General features: G+C 36.8%; 2 protein-coding genes across 6 annotated transcripts; one reads left to right on the top strand and one right to left on the bottom strand.

Annotated features, from left to right (window-relative positions):
- Window positions 1-125: 125 nt before the first annotated feature.
- On the top strand, window positions 126-1,715 carry mRpL19 (mitochondrial ribosomal protein L19). Its single transcript, XM_046625349.2, has 4 exons — window positions 126-343; window positions 514-955; window positions 1,084-1,362; window positions 1,463-1,715. The coding sequence occupies exons 1-4, from the start codon at window positions 277-279 to the stop codon at window positions 1,590-1,592; spliced, it is 918 nt and encodes a 305-aa protein (XP_046481305.1). The 5' UTR covers window positions 126-276; the 3' UTR covers window positions 1,593-1,715.
- Window positions 1,716-2,112: 397 nt separating this feature from the next.
- On the bottom strand, window positions 2,113-10,597 carry woc (without children). 5 transcript variants are annotated; one of them, XM_046625341.2, is made up of 13 exons: window positions 10,414-10,597; window positions 10,103-10,337; window positions 7,049-9,630; window positions 6,470-6,823; window positions 5,517-6,355; window positions 5,180-5,403; window positions 4,867-5,102; window positions 4,403-4,589; window positions 4,156-4,281; window positions 3,880-4,001; window positions 3,599-3,746; window positions 3,406-3,505; window positions 2,113-3,194 (listed from the first exon to the last, which is right to left on the bottom strand). In XM_046625341.2, exons 3-13 carry the CDS (start codon window positions 9,512-9,514, stop codon window positions 3,020-3,022), a joined length of 4,977 nt encoding a protein of 1,658 aa, XP_046481297.1. In that variant the 5' UTR covers window positions 9,515-9,630; window positions 10,103-10,337; window positions 10,414-10,597; the 3' UTR covers window positions 2,113-3,019. The 5 variants fall into 5 exon arrangements, with proteins under 5 accessions (XP_046481297.1, XP_046481299.1, XP_046481298.1 ...); XM_046625343.2 differs by lacking the exon at window positions 10,103-10,337; XM_046625342.2 differs by lacking the exons at window positions 10,103-10,337; window positions 10,414-10,597 and adding an exon at window positions 9,936-10,041.
- Between the last annotated feature and the right edge of the window lie 1,847 nt (window positions 10,598-12,444).

The raw sequence follows: 12,444 nt of genomic DNA, 5'->3' as shown, positions 1-12,444 counted from the left end.
CACGTGTTATATTCGCGAATAATTTGCATGCCTTTCACCACAAAAACAAATATTATTCCTAAGGAGATGGATTCGAGTATAATTGTCGTCGATTAATTGCAGATATATCAGTATCCTGATCATCCATAAATTATTTATACTCCATCTGGTACGTTAAAAAACCGCAGTGAGCGTTCCAGTATTATTATATTTCAATCTCTTGTCTCTATAGTACAGCGATCAGTGATTTGAGCAGAGAGAAACCTGATTTGAGTGTGTAGATGGTCGCCTGAAAACATGGCGTCTGTCGGCAGGATTTTGTCCCACGATATAAGACAGAATATACAAAATTTCAAATCGCTATGTAAGTTTGACACACATTAATAAACCCCCTTAGTCACCAATCGTAACGACGTTCTCCGAAAATACTTCTTGGCAGTTATGATTCATTGACTTGTGTTTTCTAACCTCAATATCTACACTCCAAAAAATACCGGAGAAAACCATTAAACGGTTACATCGCTTTTTATTTAGTTGGAAAAGATTGTCGCTGGTTGTCGTCCCAGGCTATCGAGACCCAAGCAAAATCCTCAAAGGAAAATGCCGATGATAAACGAAAGGTTGATGACAGAGAAAACACTGCCCCACTTGAATTCAGATTCAAGTACCCCGAATTTCTCCCCGATCCAAATGCTGCCTATAGGAATTCAACAAGAGAAAGATTGGAGCGTATGGATATGATGGCACGGAGGGCTCACATAGACATTCCAACATTCTACGTTGGCTCTATCCTTGCTGTTACACTTTCCGATTCACACGCCGTTGGAAAGACAAACAGATTTGTTGGCATTTGTATAGAAAGAAAGGGCTGTGGCTTGAGAGCTAGTTTTAGACTAAGGAACGCCATTGACAAACAGGGAATGGAAGTCGTATACAACATGTACGATCCGACAATTCAAAAAGTAGAATGCCTCAGGTATGTTGTTGGTTGATTTATCAATTTTCTTTGCTTTAAAGTGAAACTCATGGTAAGTTTAACAGAAGGAAAACACCAAATCATTTCAAGCCTAAACCGAAGGTAATGTTTATATATCACATTTACAGGTTGGAGAAAAGACTCGATGACAAATTACTTTACCTACGTGATTGTCCTATTGAGTACAGCACTTTTCCATTTGATATGGAACCAGAGCTCATTGACGAAACAGCTCCTGTCCGTATTAACACACTCAAGGTACCCTTAAAGCCTCCGCCATGGCTTGAGAGATGGGAGAGACAGGATTTGAAAGGAGTCCAAGAATTTGAAGTTAACGAAAAACGTAGGAGGAAAGCAGAGAAGCATAAGACACCTTGGGAGGAATTTGATCTAATGAAAATTTACCGGTAAGGTTTTTTTTTTTTTTTGCAAAAGCAAAGAAATATCAACTACGCGACTACCTTGGCTAATTAAAATCTTGATTAAAATTCATTACCAATATTTCAGTCAAACCATACCAATGGAAGATCAGAAGGACATATTCGCTGAAGTATATTCAGATCTTCACAAGCTTGAGATAACAAGACGCAAAATGGCCCGCAAGCGCAAATTCAATCGCCCCGATAAGCCGACGTAGAATAATTTCACTAAAATACGAATGTACACACAATTATGTTAACATGTAGATGAAGTAAATACAAACTATCATTTCTATGATTACAGAAATGAAAAATAAAAACGTGATTGAATATGTGTCAAATATCTGTTTTTTTCGAGGATGATATAAGTTTCATAAACCTTCGCGCGCACGGAGGTGATTTAACGTCACGGAAAATTTTTTTGTTCTCACAGTTTTTGAAAATACTTGCTATTCTTTTTTACAAAACCAAAAAAAAAGATTCCCAAGCCAATTATATGCGGATACAATTGTAGTGACGGCTCCGTTTGAACAATCGTGATTACCTTACAGAGTGTAAAATTACTACTGTTCGTTACGTATGAAAATAAAGCCAAGACTCTCTCATTTTTTTTATATACAAAATTGTTATAATGCTATATTTAAATTTAAGTTTTACAAGTAAATTATACTGTGAAGTAGACTTACAGTATATTAGGTTTATTGTTAGAACTACTGTAATCACTATCGTCATCACCGAGGAGTAGTAGCTAACAATACGTTTTTTTTTTTTTTTTTCTTATTTTTGTTTATGTCGAATAATAATAATAGTCAATGGATCAAAGGTCGATATTTTTTTTTTCACTTCGCTCTACTCTGCTTCGTTTCACTTCTTTCAAAAACATAATGGCAGTCTGTCGTGAAAATATAGCAGATTTTGTAACATAATGTCTTCTATTTTATAAAGACTAAGTTTGACTTAAAACCATAAACGGTAAAAAATGATGGTGAATAATAGCGAATGGGTAAATAAGTTGTACGAATAGTAAACTACAACAGGCATTATGCAAAGTCATCCTTGGCATGTCTGGTCTGAACAATGCGGACAACAACAGTGATGTGAAAATTCATAACAATAAATACATATCTGCACGTTATGTTTTGTCACAAACGACCTCTCATTTCCATTTCTTTTTTTCTATCTAATCGCACCCAACTGATGATAAATTTGATATACTTCAAATTATTTACTAATGACTCTATTTTGTACAAAATTTTATGAATCTAGCGTCATTTTGTCAAAAAATTCCGCTACGATCATTGTACAATTTTTGAAATTTTTAATATCTGTGAAACCATTTTTTTATCGAGTAAAATTTGATGCAACGTAATTTTTTCCAAATCTATTTGTTGTCTTTCAAAAATTTCAGCGTCCGACAATTTACACATTAAGAATCTCGTTTTTGGGTTCTAATAATCTTTAATAACATCTTTCAATCGGCATCCCTAGGCGTACTGCTCTTATCAATCGTTAAGATGTGGATGAGGACAAACACAAATCCTACATGCAAAAAGTCTTCAGCAGCTAGTTCGAACTAATATCGATGGAAAACAAATATTTTTTTATTGGCTTTTTAATAAAAATAAAATATGTTTAATTGGAAGAGTTAACTGGTCAACAAAGCCACGTTGATTTCTTTTACCATCTTTACCCGGTAAAGCATCTTGATTAAGTGCTCCTTTGCTAGAGCAGACGTTGAATACCACACTGGACTGTCTGGTACGCAGCTTCTCTCTGGCAGCAAGTAAAACACGTCGTTCCGGGTTTTTACGCTCTCTGGGCTAAAAAAAAAAAAACAGAAAAACAAATAATGAAAAAAAAAAATTAATAGAACAATTGCTCCCTAAAAGTTTATGAATTTTCTATTAATGTGTGACTTTTACTTATATGTCAATAGTCTCCAAATATCCTACTAAATTTGTGATATCAATATGATTGTTCTGCTTCCCACATTCGAAAACTAACGATCGTAGAAAAAAAAGTAAATCTTACCATTTTGATAAGTAGAACTCGTAAAGTTTGACAGGACATCTTAATGGATTGTCTTCGTTTTCTTGTTGCTCGTAAACCTTTTTCTTCCTTGAATTCGCTTCTGTGAAACAAATTTTTTAAACAAGGATGATAAATACCAACGTGCTAAACAAATAAATGCATTTTTCTAGATTGGACAAGACATGTATCTTACCCAAGGCAGATTGTGGGGGATAAAAACGTAACAAGACGTTACGCGAGCCGGGAGCTTTTCCGGCAACTGCCGCAGGCTGAGCAGCAGGATTCCGCTTCCAGTGTTTCATTATGTGTGAAAACGATAGCTGCATGTGCTCATCTACGGTCTGGAAGTAGAGATATGACGTACTTGAGAAAAAGAGAGGAAACCAAATTCTTATAATCTCACATTACAGCAACGCGTTCAACGGTTAACCGTTTAAACGAAGAGATCTGAATAAATTTTAAACTCTTTCTTACCACCAGATTGAAGTGCTTCGTATTAAAGAACATTAGTGTGCTAAGTAGTACGTGAGGGGAATGAGCTCCCAACTGTTTACTTTCCCATAGATGTTCTTCCTCAACTCTAGTTACAATGTATTCTATAAGACAGATTGAGAAGTGTAAATAAAATAAAAAAACCTAAGGGATAATTACCTATAAGTAAAAGGTCGATTATTCTCGGAATATTTAATCGACCACTCGGTTTATAAGTTCTCCAAATATCTCATACATCAAATCCAAATTATTACTTACGAGCGTCATTGTATAACACAGAGAATTTCTTAGCAACGTCGTTCAAGCATTCTGTGAACTTTTCGTAGTAAGAATCGGTAAATATGTTGTCTATTCGATTATTTTCAAATAGATATTGTTGTATACCTGAAAATTCATCAAACCTTAGTCATATTGGAAATTGTAAATAAAACTACGAAGACAGGGTATCAAAAGTAAAGAAAGGGAACTGTAAGCAAGCTTTGTTTAAAATGAGTAAATTTTTTACCTAGGCATAAATAGTATATAGTATCAGGTGCGTATTCAGCGCCGTTCGGTTTTCTCACTTCTTTTACAAACAAACATAACGAGTAATTTAACTCATCAGCCGTCAATTGTAATAGATCAGTTTTAAATAATTTCACTCTCCTTGCAGGCGTACTTTGCTTCTCTAATTCAGCATTCTTGCCTACCACCTGAAAATCCCAAAAATATCTATTTAAACGACTAGTCAGCACAGGCAAGAGCAGAACTTGGTCAGTAATATCTGACAAAATACCGAAGTTAAAGTTCTCTAAGAACAACGTGGAAAGAACTTCTTTAAAAAGTTTAGAATCTTATTTACTGTCGAATTACTGTCAGAGACACTTCAAAGGTCCCTAATTCACACTAAAAAAAACTAATACAATCTTCTCGAAAATTTTCAAATTCTTATTCCTTTGCCAGATATATGTTTATTCTTCGTTCTCTTACCCATTGCCTCCAAGCATTGACTCCAAAAGTGTATTTTAGAGCCATGTTGGCATCTGGTTTTTCTATGGGTTCCATGATTCTTGGTTGCGGGGGCAGCTGCGGCTCCGGAGGAGGCATTAGGGGTATATCATTTGTCCCAGACACTCTTCTACCACGTTTACTTGGCGTAGAGCGTGGTTTATAGGGAACCATGCGTTTCCGGCCGCGAGTTGAAGTTATCAGTCTCTCAGGTTGAACTGTTACAGGACGGAGAAATAAAGGTTGAATAAGACATTTCTCGTATTGATTTAGCGCATAATTTTTGCTTATTTACCATCTCCGTCTATTGTAGAATCTTGCTGGGGAGGAGCCTGTGTAGCAGTTATTGTATTTGGGGTCAACGCAGCTTCAAGATCAACTGCAGGCTCGTCCAGCTCTCCAGTAGCCATTTTTAATGCCATTTGAAGCATATCATCTCCAAAAGCATGGCTCGAATCTACACCGTCAGGACTGAAACCATCGCTAGTCGAGTTGGCAGGTACATCGGCTACGTCGTCTCTGTGGGGATAAAGATTGTCATATTAAAATAAAACGAACGTAGAAACCAAGTTGCAGAATTTTTTGTTTCATAACTTCAATAATCATGCAATGCGCCCATCAGAAAAACGCACCTGTTATCGTCCTCGGAATCTGAATCACTCTCGTTGCGTTTTTTCTCAGTTGCAACCATTTCCGCCATCATCAGTAACTCTGCTTCAAACGGATCTGCGGGTATCTTCTCCTGTATTCTCTTTATCTCCTTGAATATGCCTTTGGCGCTATTTCTAGTAGTGGGAATAAATATTGGAACTGGAATGGGTAGAGGAAATGGAAAAGGTACGGGAAATGGCATGCTGTACATGTGCATCGGAAACGGAACGTAAATAGGAACAGGGATTGGTATCAAAATCTGTGGTGTGTCATCGGTTTGCGTTGACTTTGTGCAGGGGTGAGGTCGGACAGAAACGCCCTTTGTGTGCATCAGCGGCTTGCATTGGGTTACTTTGTTGTGGACCTTTGTTGGACTAGCAGGTCTACTTATGATTTGTTGCGTGTAAAGGACTTGAGGTGGCTGACTCTGGACAGAGACATTTGTGCCTATATTGTTGGTCTGGTTCTGCTGTGTAGTCGGGCTGCAAGTTTGCCCGTTTGCAATTGAGGCAAGACTTGTAACAGAGGAAATAATTGGCAAGCTTTTGGTCTGAAGGTCAGGTGGCTGCTTTTGACTAGGTTGTACAACCGATCGCTGCTGGGCGATTGATCTTTTAGGATTTCCAGTTGGTACCGGATCGTCGCTGGATGGAATGGTGATCGGAGATTTCGTGTACTGGCTTTGAAAGTTCATCACGCATTTGTAGGAGCAGAAATTTCGTATTGTTGCGTCTGACATCGTGAGATGGTATTGAGCTTGTGAAAACTCTTTACAAAAGTCACAGTTTATTCTCCTTGCGGATACAGCGTTAATGGAAACCTGAAAAGTAAACACGATTTGCAGAATTTAGTATTAGTTTGATTAAATTTCAAATTCGTCTACAAAATTTGTTCGGTATTAGGTCTCAATTGAGATAATCTTTGGTCTACTTACCTGATAAAGGGTGAGACAATTCAAACTGCACATCATCATTAATTGTCCAGATTTAAGTTCCTTCTTTATCATATCGAAATTGTACTTCTTAACTTTGCACCAGTTGCACGGTACAATTTTTCTGTTAGTTATTATGAAAACGTTGAGGCATGTCTTGTTACAGAACATGTGCGCCTCTCCTTCATAGAAGACAACAAAATTCTTTTTACTCAACAACTGGAAGAATTTTTTACACGTCGAACATTGATCTGGGTCAACCTTGTTCACAAATTTAAATGCTGCAAAACAAGGATCACTGCATATGGCTGCTGGAGTCCCTCCATCAATTTGTACTTCGCAGTGGACAATTTTTTCCTACAAAAAAGTAGTGAAGAGGGTTATAAATATACATATACATGTAACGAAGTACGTGTCCTTTTCATCTCTGAAGATGTAGGACTTGATCGAAGAGCAAAAGTCAATCTATACTCTTCCAACCAAGTAAGCAAATCTAAAGTTGCTCTCTTCAGAACAGATCTACATTCTGGGGACTTATTGTTGGCCTCGACTAGACTATGAATGGTAAAAAGTAAATCTCACCAGTTGGCAAACACTGCAAGACTTTTTCACTGATGCCGGAGGTTCACTGGAGCTCATTCTGGAATATTTCTCCATGCAATCCTGAGTGCAGAAGTCTTTAAACTGTCCTTTATCCCCCACAGGAGCTAAAAATCCTTCTGTACCAGAACTGATATCCTTCTGACAGTAGCTGCATACCTTTAATCCTTTTTTGAATTCCTCTAAGCATGTTGAGCAGCAGAACTGTCTGACGTCATACCCAAAGCGTACACAGTACTTTCCTAGGCTGACCGCCTGGACGGAGCCATTGCAATTCCTACAATAGCTTCCGTATTTGGTTTGGAATTTGCCCAGGCATTCCTCATTGCAGAATTCCATTGTCTCCCAGGAAAGATTTTTCTCGTCATTCGCATCGACGATCAAGAGACACCCTGCGCATCTCTTTTCCCGTTTTGAGTTAACTCCATCGCTCGGAATATCGGTTGCTTTGTTATTAGCTGCCTTAAATGAATTCCTACATTCCTTTGAGCAAACATTGAAGCACTCTGTGCCTATCTTCACCTTTATTTTGCACGACTGCTCTTTATTGCATTGTTTACACTTCTCTTTCTGCTTACTTCCCTCAGACTCTGAATTTTGTGGATCGTCATCTAGGTTTATAACATCAGCAGAAGAAGGCTTGCCACCCTTCGACTTAACGGTCACAATTCTTCCCTTCTTTGGAACCAACTGTCCAGATATCGCCTTGGTTACAACCGGTTTTTTCACAATAGTCAGACTTTGATCGTCATCCATAATTTTTTCCGAATCTACCGCATTGTTCTCTACCGATTCTTCCTCCGGCTTTTTCTGACTCTCTACGCCTTCGCTAGTCTTCTCTGCTGTTCCTCCAGGCAAAATGACCTTCATACTATCAGGAATAATACATAGTTCATCATCCTGCCCAGGAAGAACATCAGATGATATGTCTTCGGCCCCTAAAGGTGGAAGGCTCGCCTTAGCCAAAAGTTTCTCTCCTTCTTTACCATCTTTTTGGATCTCATCATCTCCGGGGCTTTCTTTTCCTTCAGCTGCTTCTCCAGTATCTCGTTCTTCAACAGCCTCTTTGTTGTTCTCCTCCGATTTGTCCTCACTCTCAATCGAAGGAGTCGTAACTAACTTCTGCACTTTTACAATTTCGTCAACAGTTTTATCGGAAATAACATCTGCCACAGAGTCACCACTGTCAGCTTTACTCAGTATTTCATTGCTCAAATCATCTTTAGATTTGTCTGGCTGAAAATTGTCCTTAGCTTTAACTACATCCTGGAGGTTATCAGCCTGGTCTCCAAGCTTCTGAAGGTCAGCAATTTCCCCATCAAGATTATCAGCCTCCATATGATCGTCGTCTGGATGTTCCGAGTTCTCATTGTCACCGCCGAATGGATCTTCCGCATTATCTATGGACTGATTTTCTATGTGAGACTCGTCGTGCTTATCCTCTTGCGATATTTGCACAAACTCTGTATTCTCAGGCTCTATGACAGACACATTCTTTTCTATCAGTGCATCTTTCTCCTGGCCATCGAGACTAGATTCTGAATTTAACGAGTCAAATTTTTTTGTATCATATTCCACAGCACTTTCACTAGCTTCAGGTTTTTTCTCAGCCTCGACACCCCCGCCAACTTTCAAATTCCAAAGTGATTCATCAGGCTCAGATACCTTTTGTTTTGTTATATCTACCTCTACACACTTTTCAGAATTAGGTTCTTTTTCCATCTCTGGATCATCAGCACAAGTATCTAAAGCCTTTTCTACATCAGAATGGTCAGATTTTTGAGGGGATGGAGGTTTTGAACTATCCTCTATATTGTCCATACACTTTTTGGAGTCAGGTTTTTCTTCCATCGCTGTGTCGTCAGCACAAGTATCTAAAGCCTTTTCTACGTCAGGATTATCTGATTTTTCAGGAGACTGTAGTTTTGAACTCTCCTCTACTGTGTCCAAGTTTCTCTTCTCTGGCTTTGAAGGTTTTTCTAAATTTGGAGATTTGCAAACTATAGTAGATTCTTCTGCCTCAGATGTTGGATTTTCACTCACACTTGTCATAGATACATCAGTATCTTTCCATTCCGAGTCAAGAGGATTTAAGCTAAGGGAATTTTCGTTAGATTCAACATTCTTGTGGAACGCTAGGTCAGTTACAGTAGATGACTTAATCACTCTATTGTCTTCCATTGAGTCAACTAGCTTAGGAACAGACGCGGTATCTGCATCAGATTTGGGAGTATCTTCTAGATTTGTCTCACAGCTTTTAGGGGGTACAGGGTTTTCGTTTTTATCATCAACCACTGCTAGAGTTGTTTCCAAGCCTGTGAGACCATCTTTTTCGTGTGTTTCGGCATTTTCATCCATTACATATGCCTCAGCTTCTGGTTGAGCTTCCGTAGAACTAGGAGCAATCGAGTCGTCAGTCGCTGAGACGGCTTCTGTGTCTTGCTCCATGATTATGATTTCGCACGCTTTTTGTTTTGCACTTTGATGTGTATTTTAACAATGACTCAAGCCTCATTAGCGGGAAGCTTCGGTAAGATTATTCCATCGTACATCTTTCCAAAAATCTGTAATGAATAATTAGTCTTATATTTAAATCGGCTTGAAATTTGTCAACAAATAACAATAAGAGAAATTGGTTAAGTTTTTAGAGGTTAGGTTCGAGATCGACTTGCGTTAACACCGCCATGTTGTATTTATTATTTTTAGCGAAAAAAATAGAGCTGATAGTTGGTAAGGAAGGTTATACAAGACGCATTTTTAATCCTTGTTATTAAAAAGAGAATGAATTTATTCTCTGTCAACAATTGTAAGGGGAAGGTGTATACTTGTTTGCTTGAATGATAAACAACTATACAAACAAATCACGCACCAATTACGCGACTGAAACACCCTAGACTCGGTTTATCGTGCGTAGAAAAGTTTTTAACCAAACTGTTTGATGTGATTTAATGATATACGCATACATGCACAACGACGCTGCAGGTTTCGGCGAGAAACGCCGCACAGGTAATTCGTGGTATTTTTTTCTTTACTCACTTTTTAGTCATATGTAATTCACGTGCCTTCGCATTCAATCCTGGTCAGAGGGTTTGGAGCCAATATCATTCACTGATTGTTGGGATTTTTTCCTTTTTAATAAATAAAATGCACAAATTCCAACCCCGTTCAACTGACACTTTACACACGTATTTTTTAAGGCTTTGTTTGTGTGCTACCCCATCCAAACATAGGCGGCATGATAGATGGCGCTACCAGCCCGGGAATCACAAGGCTCACAAAGAATATCAAATTCCCATCATTAATTAACATCAAATTGCGTGAAATATTATTTCAATTGAGAAACATACCTGAAAATGTGACAATAAACTCCCGTGAGGGTGAGATTTAATGGCTTCAATCAACGCTCGTTTCAGCATCTTGTATGTGCGTTATTTTATGGCGAATTCGATTTACAGAAAAAATGCACACTCGATGCAGATTTCTAGCTTTTTCGTTGGCTCAAGGCTCGGGAATATATACTCAGTGCGCATTTTTTCTGCGAGCCAAATTCGCCATTAGAAACATTAGTAGGGATTTTGACTGGCTGCGCCGCGGACGTTTTCCCTAGGTTTCCACCGTTGCTATTGGTTGAAAACTAGGGAAATCGCACTCAAGGCAAACAGTGTAGCCAGTTCAAAACGCTACGGTCGCATGATGAGAATTACGTGTGAATGAAATTTAATATTGATTATTGTACAAAGATTTGATAAATTTGTTATAATTTTCCCCGTGGATTGTTAGTAAAAAAAAGACAGTATGCCAGCGAGTCTCATTGTCAGAGCAAATTTCGGCTAAACGTTATGATAAGGATAGGGCAGTGTGCATATCTTGATGTGAGATTGTCCATGGTGACGCCACACAATCAAAATTATTGTATACGCGATGTAACAAGTGAAAATAATTATTTCATACTTATTTTCCTCATGAATAGTATATCCTCTTGTGAAATGCGGAAACGACAAATTTAAGAATAATCCGTCGATATCAAGGAATGTATCGAAGTATAAAAATAGCTTCGATTGAATAATAATCACCTAGTTTGAACAAGATGCAAGATTTGAATACATAGCGTGCGAAGTATGCGAATGAAAACAGAAATAAAACTAATTCATTGATTTTCATATTTTTTTCACAAGGTACACGACCTCTGTGATTACATTATCGTAGCTCTATATATATATATATATATAGGTATGTATGTATGTATTATTTAATAATTTCTTTATTTTTTTCAAATATTTAATGGTTGAATTTGTATCGTATTTGTATTAGTTTATAATATAATATAGGTATATATTATATATCATACTTTCAATAGAATCAACAGCATATATATGTTGAACATTACTAGCAGAGATCTTCGTCGGACTAGGCGTTTCACTAGATATACATACATACATACATACATACATATATATATATATATATATATATATATGTATGTATGTATGTATGTATATATATATACACATATATATACCTACAGCCTTTCGATATTGCCGCTAGATATATGGCCTATGAATTTTCCCGCTAGATATAGGTATATATGTATATATAATGTATGTTCGTATTTTTATATTTATATGTATAATATTTAAATTTATATATTATTATAATCGGGTGTATGTTCATTATTTATGAGTGAGAATTATAATTTATGTACTTCTTCCAAATTTTCTGCGTCGTAGAACATTCATCATGAATATCGATTCAATATTATTTATACCAGTATGTATATATTATATATATATAATATAAGGAGTCAATAATTTTCTATCTCATCCGAAATTGATATAAGTACGTACATACATATTGCTATGATTTGAATTGCGAACGAATTCAAGGTAATCAACAAATCAATAAATTGATTAATAACAATATTGATTATAACTACAATTATCGTGTAAATAAACTCACCAAATAATCTGTATGTGTATATTATTATTATTATTGTTATTATTATATTCAACACAGGTACAATATAATTAATTTTTTTTCATAACTGATAATTATTATAGACATTTTCAAAATCTCTCGCTGAGAATGCATATACATATAATAATGTTATACATATAGTTATATATATAACGTTAAATGAAATCAGCTTATATATTAATTAAATATCTCATTTTGTTTTTTCAACTCTTAAACTTCTAACTTTTCAACCAGGCTTAGGCCTCGCAATCGGTCGCATTTGACCAACGACTAACTGGACAAATTTAATATTGGCAATTTAATATCTACCGTAGGCTATACATAGGAAAGTAAAAAGTGAAACTTGGATCTGAATTCAGACCCCACTTCACAAATGCAATAAAAAGCAGCCGGTTATTACCATT

The sequence above is a fragment of the Neodiprion pinetum genome, chromosome 5 (assembly GCF_021155775.2).
Source record: "Neodiprion pinetum isolate iyNeoPine1 chromosome 5, iyNeoPine1.2, whole genome shotgun sequence".
NCBI classification, from domain to species: domain Eukaryota; kingdom Metazoa; phylum Arthropoda; class Insecta; order Hymenoptera; family Diprionidae; genus Neodiprion; species Neodiprion pinetum.
Note: the sequence above shows the minus strand (reverse complement) of the source record. Positions and strands in the feature narration are given on the sequence as shown.